At 46.3% G+C, this 12,012-nt stretch overlaps 1 protein-coding gene across 5 annotated transcripts in view; it reads right to left on the bottom strand.

Moving 5' to 3' along the window:
- gria3a (glutamate receptor, ionotropic, AMPA 3a) overlaps positions 1-12,012 on the bottom strand; it is a 169,488-nt gene that overhangs the window by 50,646 nt on the left and 106,830 nt on the right. For all 5 annotated transcript variants that reach the window (XR_009061388.1, XM_057821752.1, XM_057821753.1 and 2 more), the window contains exons 9-10: positions 11,693-11,800; positions 2,244-2,450 (exon numbers count right to left, since the gene is read on the bottom strand). Coding sequence is in view for 4 of the 5 variants with exons in the window: in XM_057821752.1 (XP_057677735.1) it covers positions 2,244-2,450; positions 11,693-11,800 (315 nt within the window). In the remaining variant the exon portion in view is untranslated. The remainder of the gene's footprint in view (positions 1-2,243; positions 2,451-11,692; positions 11,801-12,012) is intronic.

Raw genomic sequence — 12,012 nt, 5'->3', positions numbered from 1 at the left:
CCAGCCTCGTAGAGGTCTACAATTCTCTCTCTGGTGTCTTTGGACAGCTCTTTGGGGTGTATGGCTTGGACAGGTGTTTATAGGCCACTAACTGCTTCAAACAGGTCAAAAAATTCCTACCTCCACTCCACTTATTTTGGAGAATAAGTGGAGTGGAGGTGGTTTACAATTCTATCAAATAGACAGGTGTTAAAATACTTATTTGCAGTAGTATAATACAAATAAATTTCGAAAAAAATCATAAACTGTGATTTCTGGATTTTATTTTTTTAGACTGTCTCACAGTGGACAAGCAATGAAAATTTCAAACCCGCCCATCATTTCTAAGTGGGAGAACTTTCAAAATCACAGGGTGTTCAAATACAGTGAGGCAATTAAGTATTTAGTCAACCACCAATTGTGCAAGTTCTCCTACTTGAAAAGATTAGAGAGGCTTGTAATTGTCAACATTGGTAAACCTCAACCATGAGAGACAGATTGTGGAAAAAAAAACAGAAAATCACATTGTTTGATTTTTAAAGAATGTATTGCCAAATTGGAGTGGAAAATAAGTATTTGGTCACCTACAAACAAGCAAGATTTCTGGCTGTCAAAGAGGTCTAACTTCTTCTAACGAGGTCTAACGAGGCTCCACTCGTTATCTGTATTAATGGCACCTGTTTTAAATCATTATCGGTATAAAAGACACCTGTCCACAACCTCAGTCAGTCACACTCCAAACTCCACTATGGCCAAGACCAAAGAGCTGTCGAAGGACAACAGAGACAAAATTGTAGGCCGGGAAGACTGAATCTGAAATAGGTAAAACGCTGGGTGTAAAGAAATCAACTGTGGGAGCAATTACTAGAAAATGGAAGACATACAAGACCACTGATAATCTCCCTCGATCTGGGGCTCCATGCAAGATCTCACCCCGTGCCGTCAAAATGATAACAAGAACGGTGAGCAAAAATCCCAGAACCACACGGGAGGACCTAGTGAATGACCTACAGAGAGCTGGGACCACAGTAACAAAGTCTACTATCAGTAACACAATGAGCCGCCAGGAACTCGAATCCTGCACTGCCAGACGTGTCCCCCTGCTGAAGAAAGTACACCTCCAGGCCGGTCTGCGGTTCGCTAGAGAGCATTTGGATGATGAAGCGGACTGGGAGAATGTGTTATGGTCAGATGAAACCAAAATAGAACTTTTTGGTAGAAACACAGGTTCTCGTGTTTGGAGGAGAATGAATACTGACTTGCATCCGAAGAACACCATACCCACTGTGAAGCATGGGGGTGGAAACATCATGCTTTGGGGCTGTTTTTCTGCAAAGGGACCAGGACGAGTCATCTGTGTAAAGTAAAGAATGAATGGGGTCATGTATCGAGAGATTATGAGTGAAAATCTCCTTCCATCAGCAAGGGCATTGGAGATGAGACGTGGCTGGGTCTTTCAGCATTACAACGATCCTAAACACACAGCCAGGGCAACAAAGGAGTGGCTTCGGAAGAAGCATTTCAAAGTCCTAGAGTGGCCTAGCCATTTTTTAGATCTCAACCCCATAGAAAATCTGTGGAGGGAGTTGAAAGTCCGTGTTGCCCAACGACAGCCCAAAAACATCACTGCTCTACCAAAGATCTGCATGGAGGTATGGGCCAAAATACCAGCAACAGTGTGTGAAAAGCTTGAGAAGAGTTACAGAAAACGTTTGGCCTCCGTTATTGCCAACAAAGGGTACATAACGAAGTATTGAGATGAACTTTTGGTATTGACCAAATACATATTTTCCACTATGATTTGCAAATAAATTCTTTAAAAATCAAACAATGTGATTTTCTGTTGTTTTTTTCCACATTCTGACTCTCATGGTTGAGGTTTACCCATGTAGACAATTACAGGCCTCTCTAATATTTTCAAGTGGGAGAACTTACACAATTAGTGGTTGACTAAATAATTATCAGCCCCACTGTACTTATTTCCTCACTGTATGTTTACCCAGAAATAACCATTTCTATTTCAATGAATACCCATTATCTCCTAAATTGCTTGGATTTGTCAAAAACTATAGCCAATTAACACTTTTGACCTGGTTTTTCTTTTTTAGTGACCCCAAATCTAGTAAAGTCTCACTATTTTTATCTAGGAAGCATTTTGACTTATTATTACATTGGAACATCTGAGGCCGAATGTGCGTTTCTATTTATCACCTGAAATCGCACTGAATTCTAAAAGATTTTAATAGTGTTAAACTGACACTCACCCCGTACACCAGTTCACCCACCATCCCGTTCCACGTCTTGGTCTCCGGATCTCTGGCTCCGTACTTTCCATCCGGAACTACTGACAGCTTATATCTTATGCCCACATGCTTTGCAATTTCAGACGCTAAATCGACACAGTAGCCTTCATATCTGTCATTCCCGTCCAGCTGCATATAGTTTTTCTTGTACATCACATACGGCGCTTCCTGTTAAATCAGACACAGTTTGAGTTGATGGTAAAGACAGCACACTTGTTTTGACCTTAACGGTCACATGTAGGCATGCTGAGAGGTAGGGACGGCAAGCACACATGAGACATACAGTGATCACAAAGCATCAGCTTGGGAGGGGAAGGGGGGCATCAAAACACGCCAAAATAAAGCGGCTGCTGCAGTAAAGAGGCCGAGTGGGCTAGCAGAAAAAGTAGTGCACAAAGCAGGAAATCAGGGCTCCCTCATACTAAAACTATCACTTTGCGGGAAGGTGGGGCGGGGCTCGATTGTGCGTGCGTGCGTTTTATCGGCATGGCACACGGGGGAAGGCGGGGCAAGCTGAACAGAGCACTTTTCCAGTTCATCAAGTAACCGTCAGTGACAGGAGAGACATCGCAGACACTCAAGTGCCAATTGGTTTGTCAATCAATATTGGACAATAATCCATTCATTGGTTTGCTTCTATTATTAGAGTATTATTTTCAGTATTCATGACTTTCACTACGTGAGAAAGTGTCCATAAGTTATAAAAATGCTTACAGTACGTATGCTTCTGTCTGTTTTATTGTTAAAGAAAGGTTTAAAACCGTATTGGCCCGAATATAAGACGGTGTTTTTTGCATTGAAATAAGATTGAAAAAGAGTGGGTCGTTTTATATTCGCGGTCTAGACGTTATACCCATTCACGACGCTAGATGACGCCAGATATCATTGAAGCGATGTTCTGTTATGAAGGATCTCAGCTACTCTCCCCATTCACGACGCTAGATGGCGCCAGATATCATTGAAGTGATGTTCTGTCATGACAGATCTCAGCTACTAGTTTAACCAGTTTGCATTATTTTATTGCAGTGTTTTTCCTTATTCAGATTTGTTTCAAGACTACAGTTACAGTTAGACTTCCCTTTGATGGTTAATGCAGTTATTGCAATGTTGTTGTTTTATCACAATAGATTGGTTTATTTACATTTCAAAAACCAGAAGCCATTAATTTACGAAAATTATTGCACTTTAGTTTATTTAAATGTTCAGATATTAAGATTTGAATGAGGCAAAATAACATGCTTTTTCTCTCAAATATATTGTTATGATCATTTTTTTCAGATGTACTGTAATTATTTTCTGTATAAAAATTAATTTGGTGTTCAAAAAGTCTTTTTTCAAACTTGAGTCTTGACCCCCTCTTGAAAAAGAGGGGGTCGCCTTATAATCAGGGCTGTCTTATATTCGGGCCAATACGGTAATTAAAAAAATATATATATACGCTAATTACAATGAAAAAGTTGCACTTTTGAAAATCATCTGTCTTAAAATGTTGGTTTGTGTGCAAAAACAGTATACAGTATGTACCAGTGTCGTTTTTGGCAGACCTTTTAATTTTTCGTCATAGTCTTTTGGACGATAATACTTATCAGTCTCAGTCATATTTTAGTCTTCTCAAAATGTGTTTGTCTTTGATTAATTTTGTCAGTGGTGAAATGTAACAAAGCAAAAGTACTTCGTTACTGTACGTAAAGCAATAGTTTCTACCTTTTCAGTTTTGGTCAATTTTAGCGACGCCGGTGGACAAAAGTGGTAGTGTTTTGCCTTAAGGAAGACTGAGTTACCCATTAGGACCAGCACACACCCGCACAGTGTGGTAAAATCATCAATCAAACAAAAATCAATCTCCCGGTCGCCTGCAGATGGATTAAACAACGTTTCTGTTTCCAGTGGCCGTGTGAAGGATGTATAGTAATAAGGTAATGAATCCAGTTGTGGCTAAACAATAGCATAAGACAGTTAGCAAGACAGTTAGCTAGTGTGGCAGCTAATTAGTGCCTTTGAAAGTGATACAGAGCCCCTCAAGATATAAAAAAGGTGTCATTCAACTAGTTGTCAGTCAACATATCATCATAAATGTTATGAAAATACTTCATAATGGTTGAAAAGTTACCTAGTGTTGCTTTAAGTACAGTTTTTGCGTATCTGTACTTGAGTACAAATACTTAGTGGTCATTTTTGCTTTTACTGTGTTAAACATTACTTTAGTTCGTTTTTTTTTTTTTTTTCATCATTGTGAATTAATAGTTTCGTTTTCATGCTGGAGACAAGAGAAATCCGGTTTAAGCCTGAAATCTGATGATACGTTAATGTCATTTAGTCAAGGGCAGTGTTGTTAATAACGGCGTTACAATATAACGGCGTTACTAACGGCGTTATTTTCTTCAGTAGTGAGTAATCTAATTGATTACTTTTCTCATCTTGGCAACGGCGTTACCGTTACTGGGGCGGGAAAGGCGTGCGTTACTATGTTGGTTGACTGACGCAAACAAGTCTGAGAAAGACGGACTCACGAAGACGAGAGAGCAGAGCAGGAGTGGGGAGGAGGCAAGGGAGGGTGACGCCGTTGCAAACGCGATGCTACTATGCTAGGTGGCTCCAATAATACATGACTGTAGCCGATATCTTACAAACTACTCCCACATGATGCTCGATATTAGATACATACAGAACTAGATGCAAATGACAGACATGGCTGCATTAGCAACATGTATAATAAAGAACTAGATGCATTAGTAAACAGCCGCCATCTTAAAGCAGTAGACTTCTCAGTGTCAGGGCCTCCGGCCCCTGAGGCCTGCTCCTCCTCCTTGTTTGTGTGTGTGTGTGTGTCTTGATTGCAGGATTGGGCAGATGGGTGAGCCTGGGACCAGGTGCAGTCGATCATCGTTAGCAGCCTACTTAAGCCAGTCCCTGGCATCACTTCATCGCCAGATCAACTACTCTACTTGACGAGTTTGTGACTCTAGCATTTGCCTTGTTACAAGTATTTCTGATATCCTACTCACTTTGCCTTGCTTACAGATTCTACATTGCCTGCCTGCCTTGACAACTTACCTGGTCACTCAACAACTGCCGCCTGACTTTTTGGACACAGACCATCTTTGTATTCTGCAATAAACATTTGTCAACTCTACCACCTTGCCTTCCTCTCTGCATCTGGGTCCCCCGCTCACCCAGAAACGTAACAGCTTGATCTGGCCAAGAAATGGACCCAGCAGAGACCAACCCGCTCCGTCGCCGAGTAGCTGCCCAGGACGGCCTTCTGGAGCAACACAGTGAGGCGATCACAGCCCTCATGAATCAGGTGCGCGACTTTGCCGAAACCCTTAATCGCCTCCAGGCTGGGCTCTCCTCCCTTCAGGCCTCCGAGCGTGCTCCTCCTGCTCCAGATTTGTCCAACACAGCCCCTTATGCCCTCAGAGAGCCGTTCGTTCCGACACCTGCTCCCTATTATGGGGACCTGGGGACTTGCCGAGCTTTTCTGGTTCAATGTGCACTCGTCTTCAGGCAGCAGCCCCGCTCGTATGCTTCCGAAGAAGCTAAAATAGCATATCTTATCGGCTGCCTTCGGGGCTCCGCGCTCGAATGGGCCACAGCAACATGGGAGGGGCGCTCTCCCGCCTGCTCCTCATTTGACGCCTTTACGGATGAAATGAAGAGGGTGTTCGATCACCCAGTGCGCGGCAGGGAGGCGGCGAAGCGTCTCATGTCGCTCCGGCAAGGCACAGACAGCGTAGCCGAATTTGCAATCCGCTTTAGGACGCTTGCCGCCGAGAGTCGCTTCAACGATGAAGCACTCCAAGAGGTCTTCCGGGGTGCACTGAATGACTCAATCAAGGACGAATTGGCCGCCCGTGATGAACCAGCTGACCTCGACCAGCTCGTTAGCCTTTCTATCAGACTTGATTGTCGTCTCCGTGAGCGCCGCAGGGAACGTTCGAGAATTCCGGGACCGCTGACTTCTTCGTCTGCCCTGCCACATACCCCGCTCAACGCTTCATCCCAGGGGGGACACGGCTTTCCAGCTGCATCGCCCCCTAGTGCTGGGCCCGAGCCGATGCAGCTGGGCCGTGCACGGCTATCCACCGCAGAGAGGGAGCGCCGGCGGGGCGCCAATCTGTGCCTTTACTGCGGGGCTGATAACCATTTTGTCGCCAATTGCCCACTGCGGTCAGGGAAGAGAACTACACCTCCCAACAAGGTCGGCCCGGTGAGTCATGATCAAACCGTTACCACTGTTCGTTTGAAGCTATCTGCCATGCTTTGTTGGAAAGATCTGTCCATGCCGTTACATGCCTTCATTGACTCTGGTGCAGACGATAACCTGATCGACCGCGCCCTGGTGGATCAGTTAGGGGTCTCCCTGCTGCCCTTAAAAACCCCCATCAAGGCTCGGGCCCTCAATGGCGACTTGCTGTATTGTGTCACTCAGGAGACTGCGCCATTGTCCTTGGTACTCTCAGGAAACCACAGAGAGGTAACAAAGTTTTATGTTTTCGAGAATCTACAAGTGCCCTTAGTTCTCGGCCTGCCCTGGTTAAAGACCCACAACCCCAACATTGACTGGAGGAGGGGCAGCGTTGCGGCTTGGAGTGACTTTTGCCTCAATAATTGCTTAGGATCTGCTGCCGATGTCGCTGTTCCACCACCAGCTCCGGAGCAGGTCGACCTGTCCCTCGTTCCAGCCTGTTATCATGATCTTGCTCCTGTTTTCAGCAAAAGCCGTGCCAAGACGCTACCACCTCATAGGCCCTACGATTGTGCCATCAACTTGAAGCCAGGGGAGCCTCTACCCAGTGGTCGGCTATTCAACATCTCACGCCAGGAACGCCAAGATATGGATGAATACATTTCTGAATCTTTGGCTGCGGGCATAATCCGTCCCTCTTCTTCACCGGTGGGGGCTGGCTTCTTCTTCGTGGGCAAAAAGGACAAGACCCTGAGGCCTTGTGTGGACTACAGAGGCCTAAACAGCATTACAATCAGGAACAGGTATCCACTCCCGCTCATTGACTCTGCCTTTTCTCACCTTCATGGAGCCTCATTGTTCACCAAGCTCGACCTGCGCCAAGCCTACCATCTCGTCCGCATTCGTGAGGGGGACGAATGGAAGACAGCCTTTAATACTCATCGCGGCCACTATGAGTATTTGGTGATGCCCTTTGGCTTAACTAATGCGCCTGCTGTCTTCCAGTGCCTGGTCAATGATGTCCTGCGGGACATGATAGGCAAATTTGTTTTCGTTTACCTGGACGATATACTTGTGTTTTCCGAATCCCCCGCAGCTCACGTAAACCACGTACGGCAGGTGCTCCAGAGACTGCTTGAGAACCAGCTGTACGTCAAAGCAGAGAAATGTGAGTTCCATGTCTCCCAGACCACATTCCTCGGCTTTGTCGTTGCTGAGGGAAAGCTGAAGATGGACCCTGCCAAGGTGACGGCGGTCGCTGATTGGCCCAGACCGACAACGCGGAAAGGACTGCAGCGCTTCTTGGGCTTCGCAAACTTCTATAGGCGGTTCATCAGGGACTACAGCCGGGTGGCCGCCCCCCTCACAGCCCTGACCTCACCATCTACGCCGTTCAAGTGGACGTGTGAAGCTGAAGTGGCATTCAGCGATCTCAAGAAAAGGTTCTGTTCCGCACCTATACTTCGTCACCCCGACCTGACTCGCCAGTTCATTGTTGAGGTGGACGCTTCGGATCTTGGAGTGGGAGCCGTGCTCTCTCAGCGCTCGGAGGATGGCAAGGTACACCCATGCGCCTTCTTTTCCCGCAGGCTCTCAGCGGCAGAGCGCAATTATAGCATTGGCGACAAGGAGCTCCTGGCGGTGAAGCTTGCCTTGGAGGAATGGCGCCACCTCCTGGAAGGGGCGGAGCATCCTTTTGTCATCTGGACTGACCATCGGAACCTGGAGTACATTCGGTCGGCCAAGAGACTGAACTCCAGGCAGGCGAGGTGGGCTCTCTTCTTCGACCGTTTTGCCTTCACTCTGTCTTATCGCCCAGGATCACAGAACACCAAGCCAGATGCTCTGTCACGCCAGTTTGCACCTGATAGTGAAAGACCAGAGCCCAAACCCATCCTATCCCCGACCTGTTTTGTGGCCAGTCTCAAGTGGGAGATCGAGTCGGTGGTCAAGCGAGCCCAAGTACAACAAGCAGACCCAGGTGGAGGCCCCAGGAACCGTTTATTCGTGCCCGATTCCGTCAGAGCCCAGGTATTGGAGTGGGGGCACTCAACACCCTTGACATGCCACCCTGGCGTGCGTAGAACATTGGCCTTTATTAGACGGAGATTTTGGTTGCCTTCCATGGAAGGCGACGCGAAAGCCTTTGTGGCTGCTTGTACAGTTTGCGCCCGGAACAAAACCTCCACCAAGCCAAGTTCCGGTCTTCTTCAGCCGCTTCCCGTTCCTGGACGCCCATGGTCGCACATTTCCCTGGACTTTGTCACCGGTCTCCCACCTTCCAAGGGTAACACAGTCATCCTCACAGTCGTAGACCGTTTCTCAAAGACTGCCCGCTTCTTTGCTCTACCCAAACTCCCGTCTGCCAAGGAGACCGCAGATCTGCTAGTCCACAATGTGTTTCGCCTCCATGGCATCCCTGCTGATATTGTTTCTGACAGAGGTCCCCAGTTCATCTCCCAAGTCTGGAAGGCTTTCTGTGCGGCCCTGGGCGTCAAGGTTAGTCTGTCGTCTGGATACCATCCACAGACTAACGGGCAGGCAGAGCGAGCCAATCAACAACTGCAGACGGCCCTGCGCTGTATGTCCAGTACGCTTCCCTCCTCCTGGTGTACACACCTAGCCTGGGTCGAGTATGCGCACAACACGCTCCCAAGCGCTTCCTCAGGTTTGTCACCTTTTCAATGCTCGTTAGGCTACCAACCTCCCGTTTCCATCACAGGAGACAGAATGCGCAGTTCCGTCGGTGCAAGCCCACATGCGCAAGTGTGCCCGGGTCTGGAAGACAGCTCGTACTGCCCTGCTCCGCGCGGCCTCAAGCTCCAAGACGCAAGCCGATCGCCACCGCACCCCCGCGCCCACATACACCGTCGGACAGCGGGTCTGGCTCAGCGCCCGTAACATCCCCCTCAAGGTTGAGTCTAAAAAACTGTCGCCTCGGTTTGTGGGCCCGTACGAGATCGTGGCAGTCGTAAACCCAAGCGCTGTTCGCCTCAAGCTTCCTGCCTCTCTTCGAGTCCACCCCACATTCCATGTGTCCCAAATTAAGCCAGTCTCATCCAGTCCGCTGTCTCCTCCGGTGCCAGCTCCTCCTCCTCCCCGGCTCATCGATGGGCATCCCGCCTTCACTGTCCGGGGGCTGCTGGACGTCCGCCGACGAGGTCGGGGTCTCCAGTACTTGGTGGACTGGGAGGGTTACGGGCCTGAGGAGCGCAGCTGGATCCCCGCCCGCCATGTTCTGTGTCGGTCCCTCATCCGTGACTTTCACCGTCGGAACCCTGGTCGGCTGGCTGGTGCGCCAAGTGGCGCCCGTAGGAGGGGGGGTACTGTCAGGGCCTCCGGCCCCTGAGGCCTGCTCCTCCTCCTTGTTTGTGTGTGTGTGTCTTGATTGCAGGATTGGGCAGATGGGTGAGCCTGGGACCAGGTGCAGTCGATCATCGTTAGCAGCCTACTTAAGCCAGTCCCTGGCATCACTTCATCGCCAGATCAACTACTCTACTTGACGAGTTTGTGACTCTAGCATTTGCCTTGTTACAAGTATTTCTGATATCCTACTCACTTTGCCTTGCTTACAGATTCTACATTGCCTGCCTGCCTTGACAACTTACCTGGTCACTCAACAACTGCCGCCTGACTTTTTGGACACAGACCATCTTTGTATTCTGCAATAAACATTTGTCAACTCTACCACCTTGCCTTCCTCTCTGCATCTGGGTCCCCCGCTCACCCAGAAACGTAACACTCAGGAAGGCTCTGTTGTAGAAAACCTTCCTAGCGAACCTAAGTAACTTTTTATTTAAAATGCTCCTAAATCGGCAAAATCTTGACTTAAATTATCTTTAAATGATGAAATAGTTTTAAAACTTACACATATCAAAAGTAGACAGAAGGGAACTAATGCAATAACGGATCAATTTTAACAACTTAAACGGTTGATTGACAACATTGAATGACTTCCACACATAGCAAAGGTTACTATCTAGCTATCGCAATATTCGCATTACCTCTGTGTCTAGTTAAGTTTAGGGTAAAGAATTGGGCTAGGGCCAATTGTCCCAAAAACCCTTTAAACTTCACATTGTGTAACCTGTTTTTTTTTTTTTTAATAGAAAAAAAAAAAACATGAAAATGATCACCAGTTACTTTGCCAAGTAACTAATTACTCTTACATTCAGGTAACTGAGTTACTAACGCAATTACTTTTTGGGAGAAGTCATTTGTAACTGTAATTAATTCCTTTTTTTAAAGTAAGATTAACAACACTGGTTATGAGTATGCAGGTTCTAAAAGCTTAAAGTACGACTTAAAGCTATGTTTTACCAGATCTGATTCCGGTTGTGTCATTCGACAGCTATTTACATGTTAACATTGACAAATCCTATTGTTCATGTTCCGATTCCATCAGGTCATCTGGTCGTTCACATAAGGAATCTGGTTTAAGCCTGAAATCTGATGATACGTGAATGTCATTTAGTCACGGGATAAAATAGAGATGAACTTGAAAAAAAAAAAAACAGTCAAAACTGTAAAACCAGACAGACGGAAAATCAAAGAATGCTGTGACATTACAGGTTATGTATTCATGAAAAGAACGTTCTGAATTTGCCTAAGATGAAAACATAATAGACAAAGTCAGAAGGAAGACAAGGCCCTGGTTTTAAATGTAAGATAAGGCGCACCTTATTTTACATTTAAAGAGGCCTGATGATTCCACACTAGTTGATCTTTACTGCGAGCACACAAAGTATGACAAGAATTATGCATGTCTTAAATTTAGAGGATTGAACTTTTAGTATATTTGTAAGGGTGCACAAGGGGATAAGCAACCACGGGCGGGCCGCCTATGGTTGCTTATGTCCTTTCCGATATTCATCTGTCACTGACCGCTTTACTCCATGAGACGGAAGGACTGTTACTTACGTACGCACTGAACGTGAATAGGTTGCTTATCGCTACGGTTATCGTTACCAATGCCGTTATTGTGATGTCACTACTACGACAGCCCACTGGAATATAACAAAACCAAAATGCTTTGACACCCACACGGATACAGTTGAAACACTCTTTGTGAATCGACTGTTTCAACATGTAGTGAGTGGATGGAAAGCAACTCAAAAGAAAATAATTCTACCCTCCCAGGACAGATTGCAACAATGGACACCTTGACCTTGAGTGGCAGAAATCTTGAGGTGAAACACTTAAAACCTGCTTGAGAGTGTACCATAATAGTAGTGACCACAATTGTTCGGTTTTCCACAGAAGACGATTCGTTGGTGACCTGTTGATCCATTACATATACAAATTTTTCATATTCATTCCAGTAGCCGATCTGAAAAAAAAAATCACACAGATAATGAGAGTTATTACAAGAGACAGTTGCATAGAAATTGCCATCTTTCGTATAAGCGCTCTTCCAATATGTTGATGCTCGGACGAGCACTCACTCAGACATTTTATCATTTAGAATAAACTCAGATAAAAAGCTTGAAAAAATTCATGTATTAGTTGAAAAGTGCAACTCTTTAGCATTCAGAAACACCG

The sequence above is a fragment of the Corythoichthys intestinalis genome, chromosome 18 (assembly GCF_030265065.1).
Source record: "Corythoichthys intestinalis isolate RoL2023-P3 chromosome 18, ASM3026506v1, whole genome shotgun sequence".
Taxonomy (NCBI): Eukaryota; Metazoa; Chordata; class Actinopteri; order Syngnathiformes; family Syngnathidae; genus Corythoichthys; species Corythoichthys intestinalis.
Note: the sequence above shows the minus strand (reverse complement) of the source record. Positions and strands in the feature narration are given on the sequence as shown.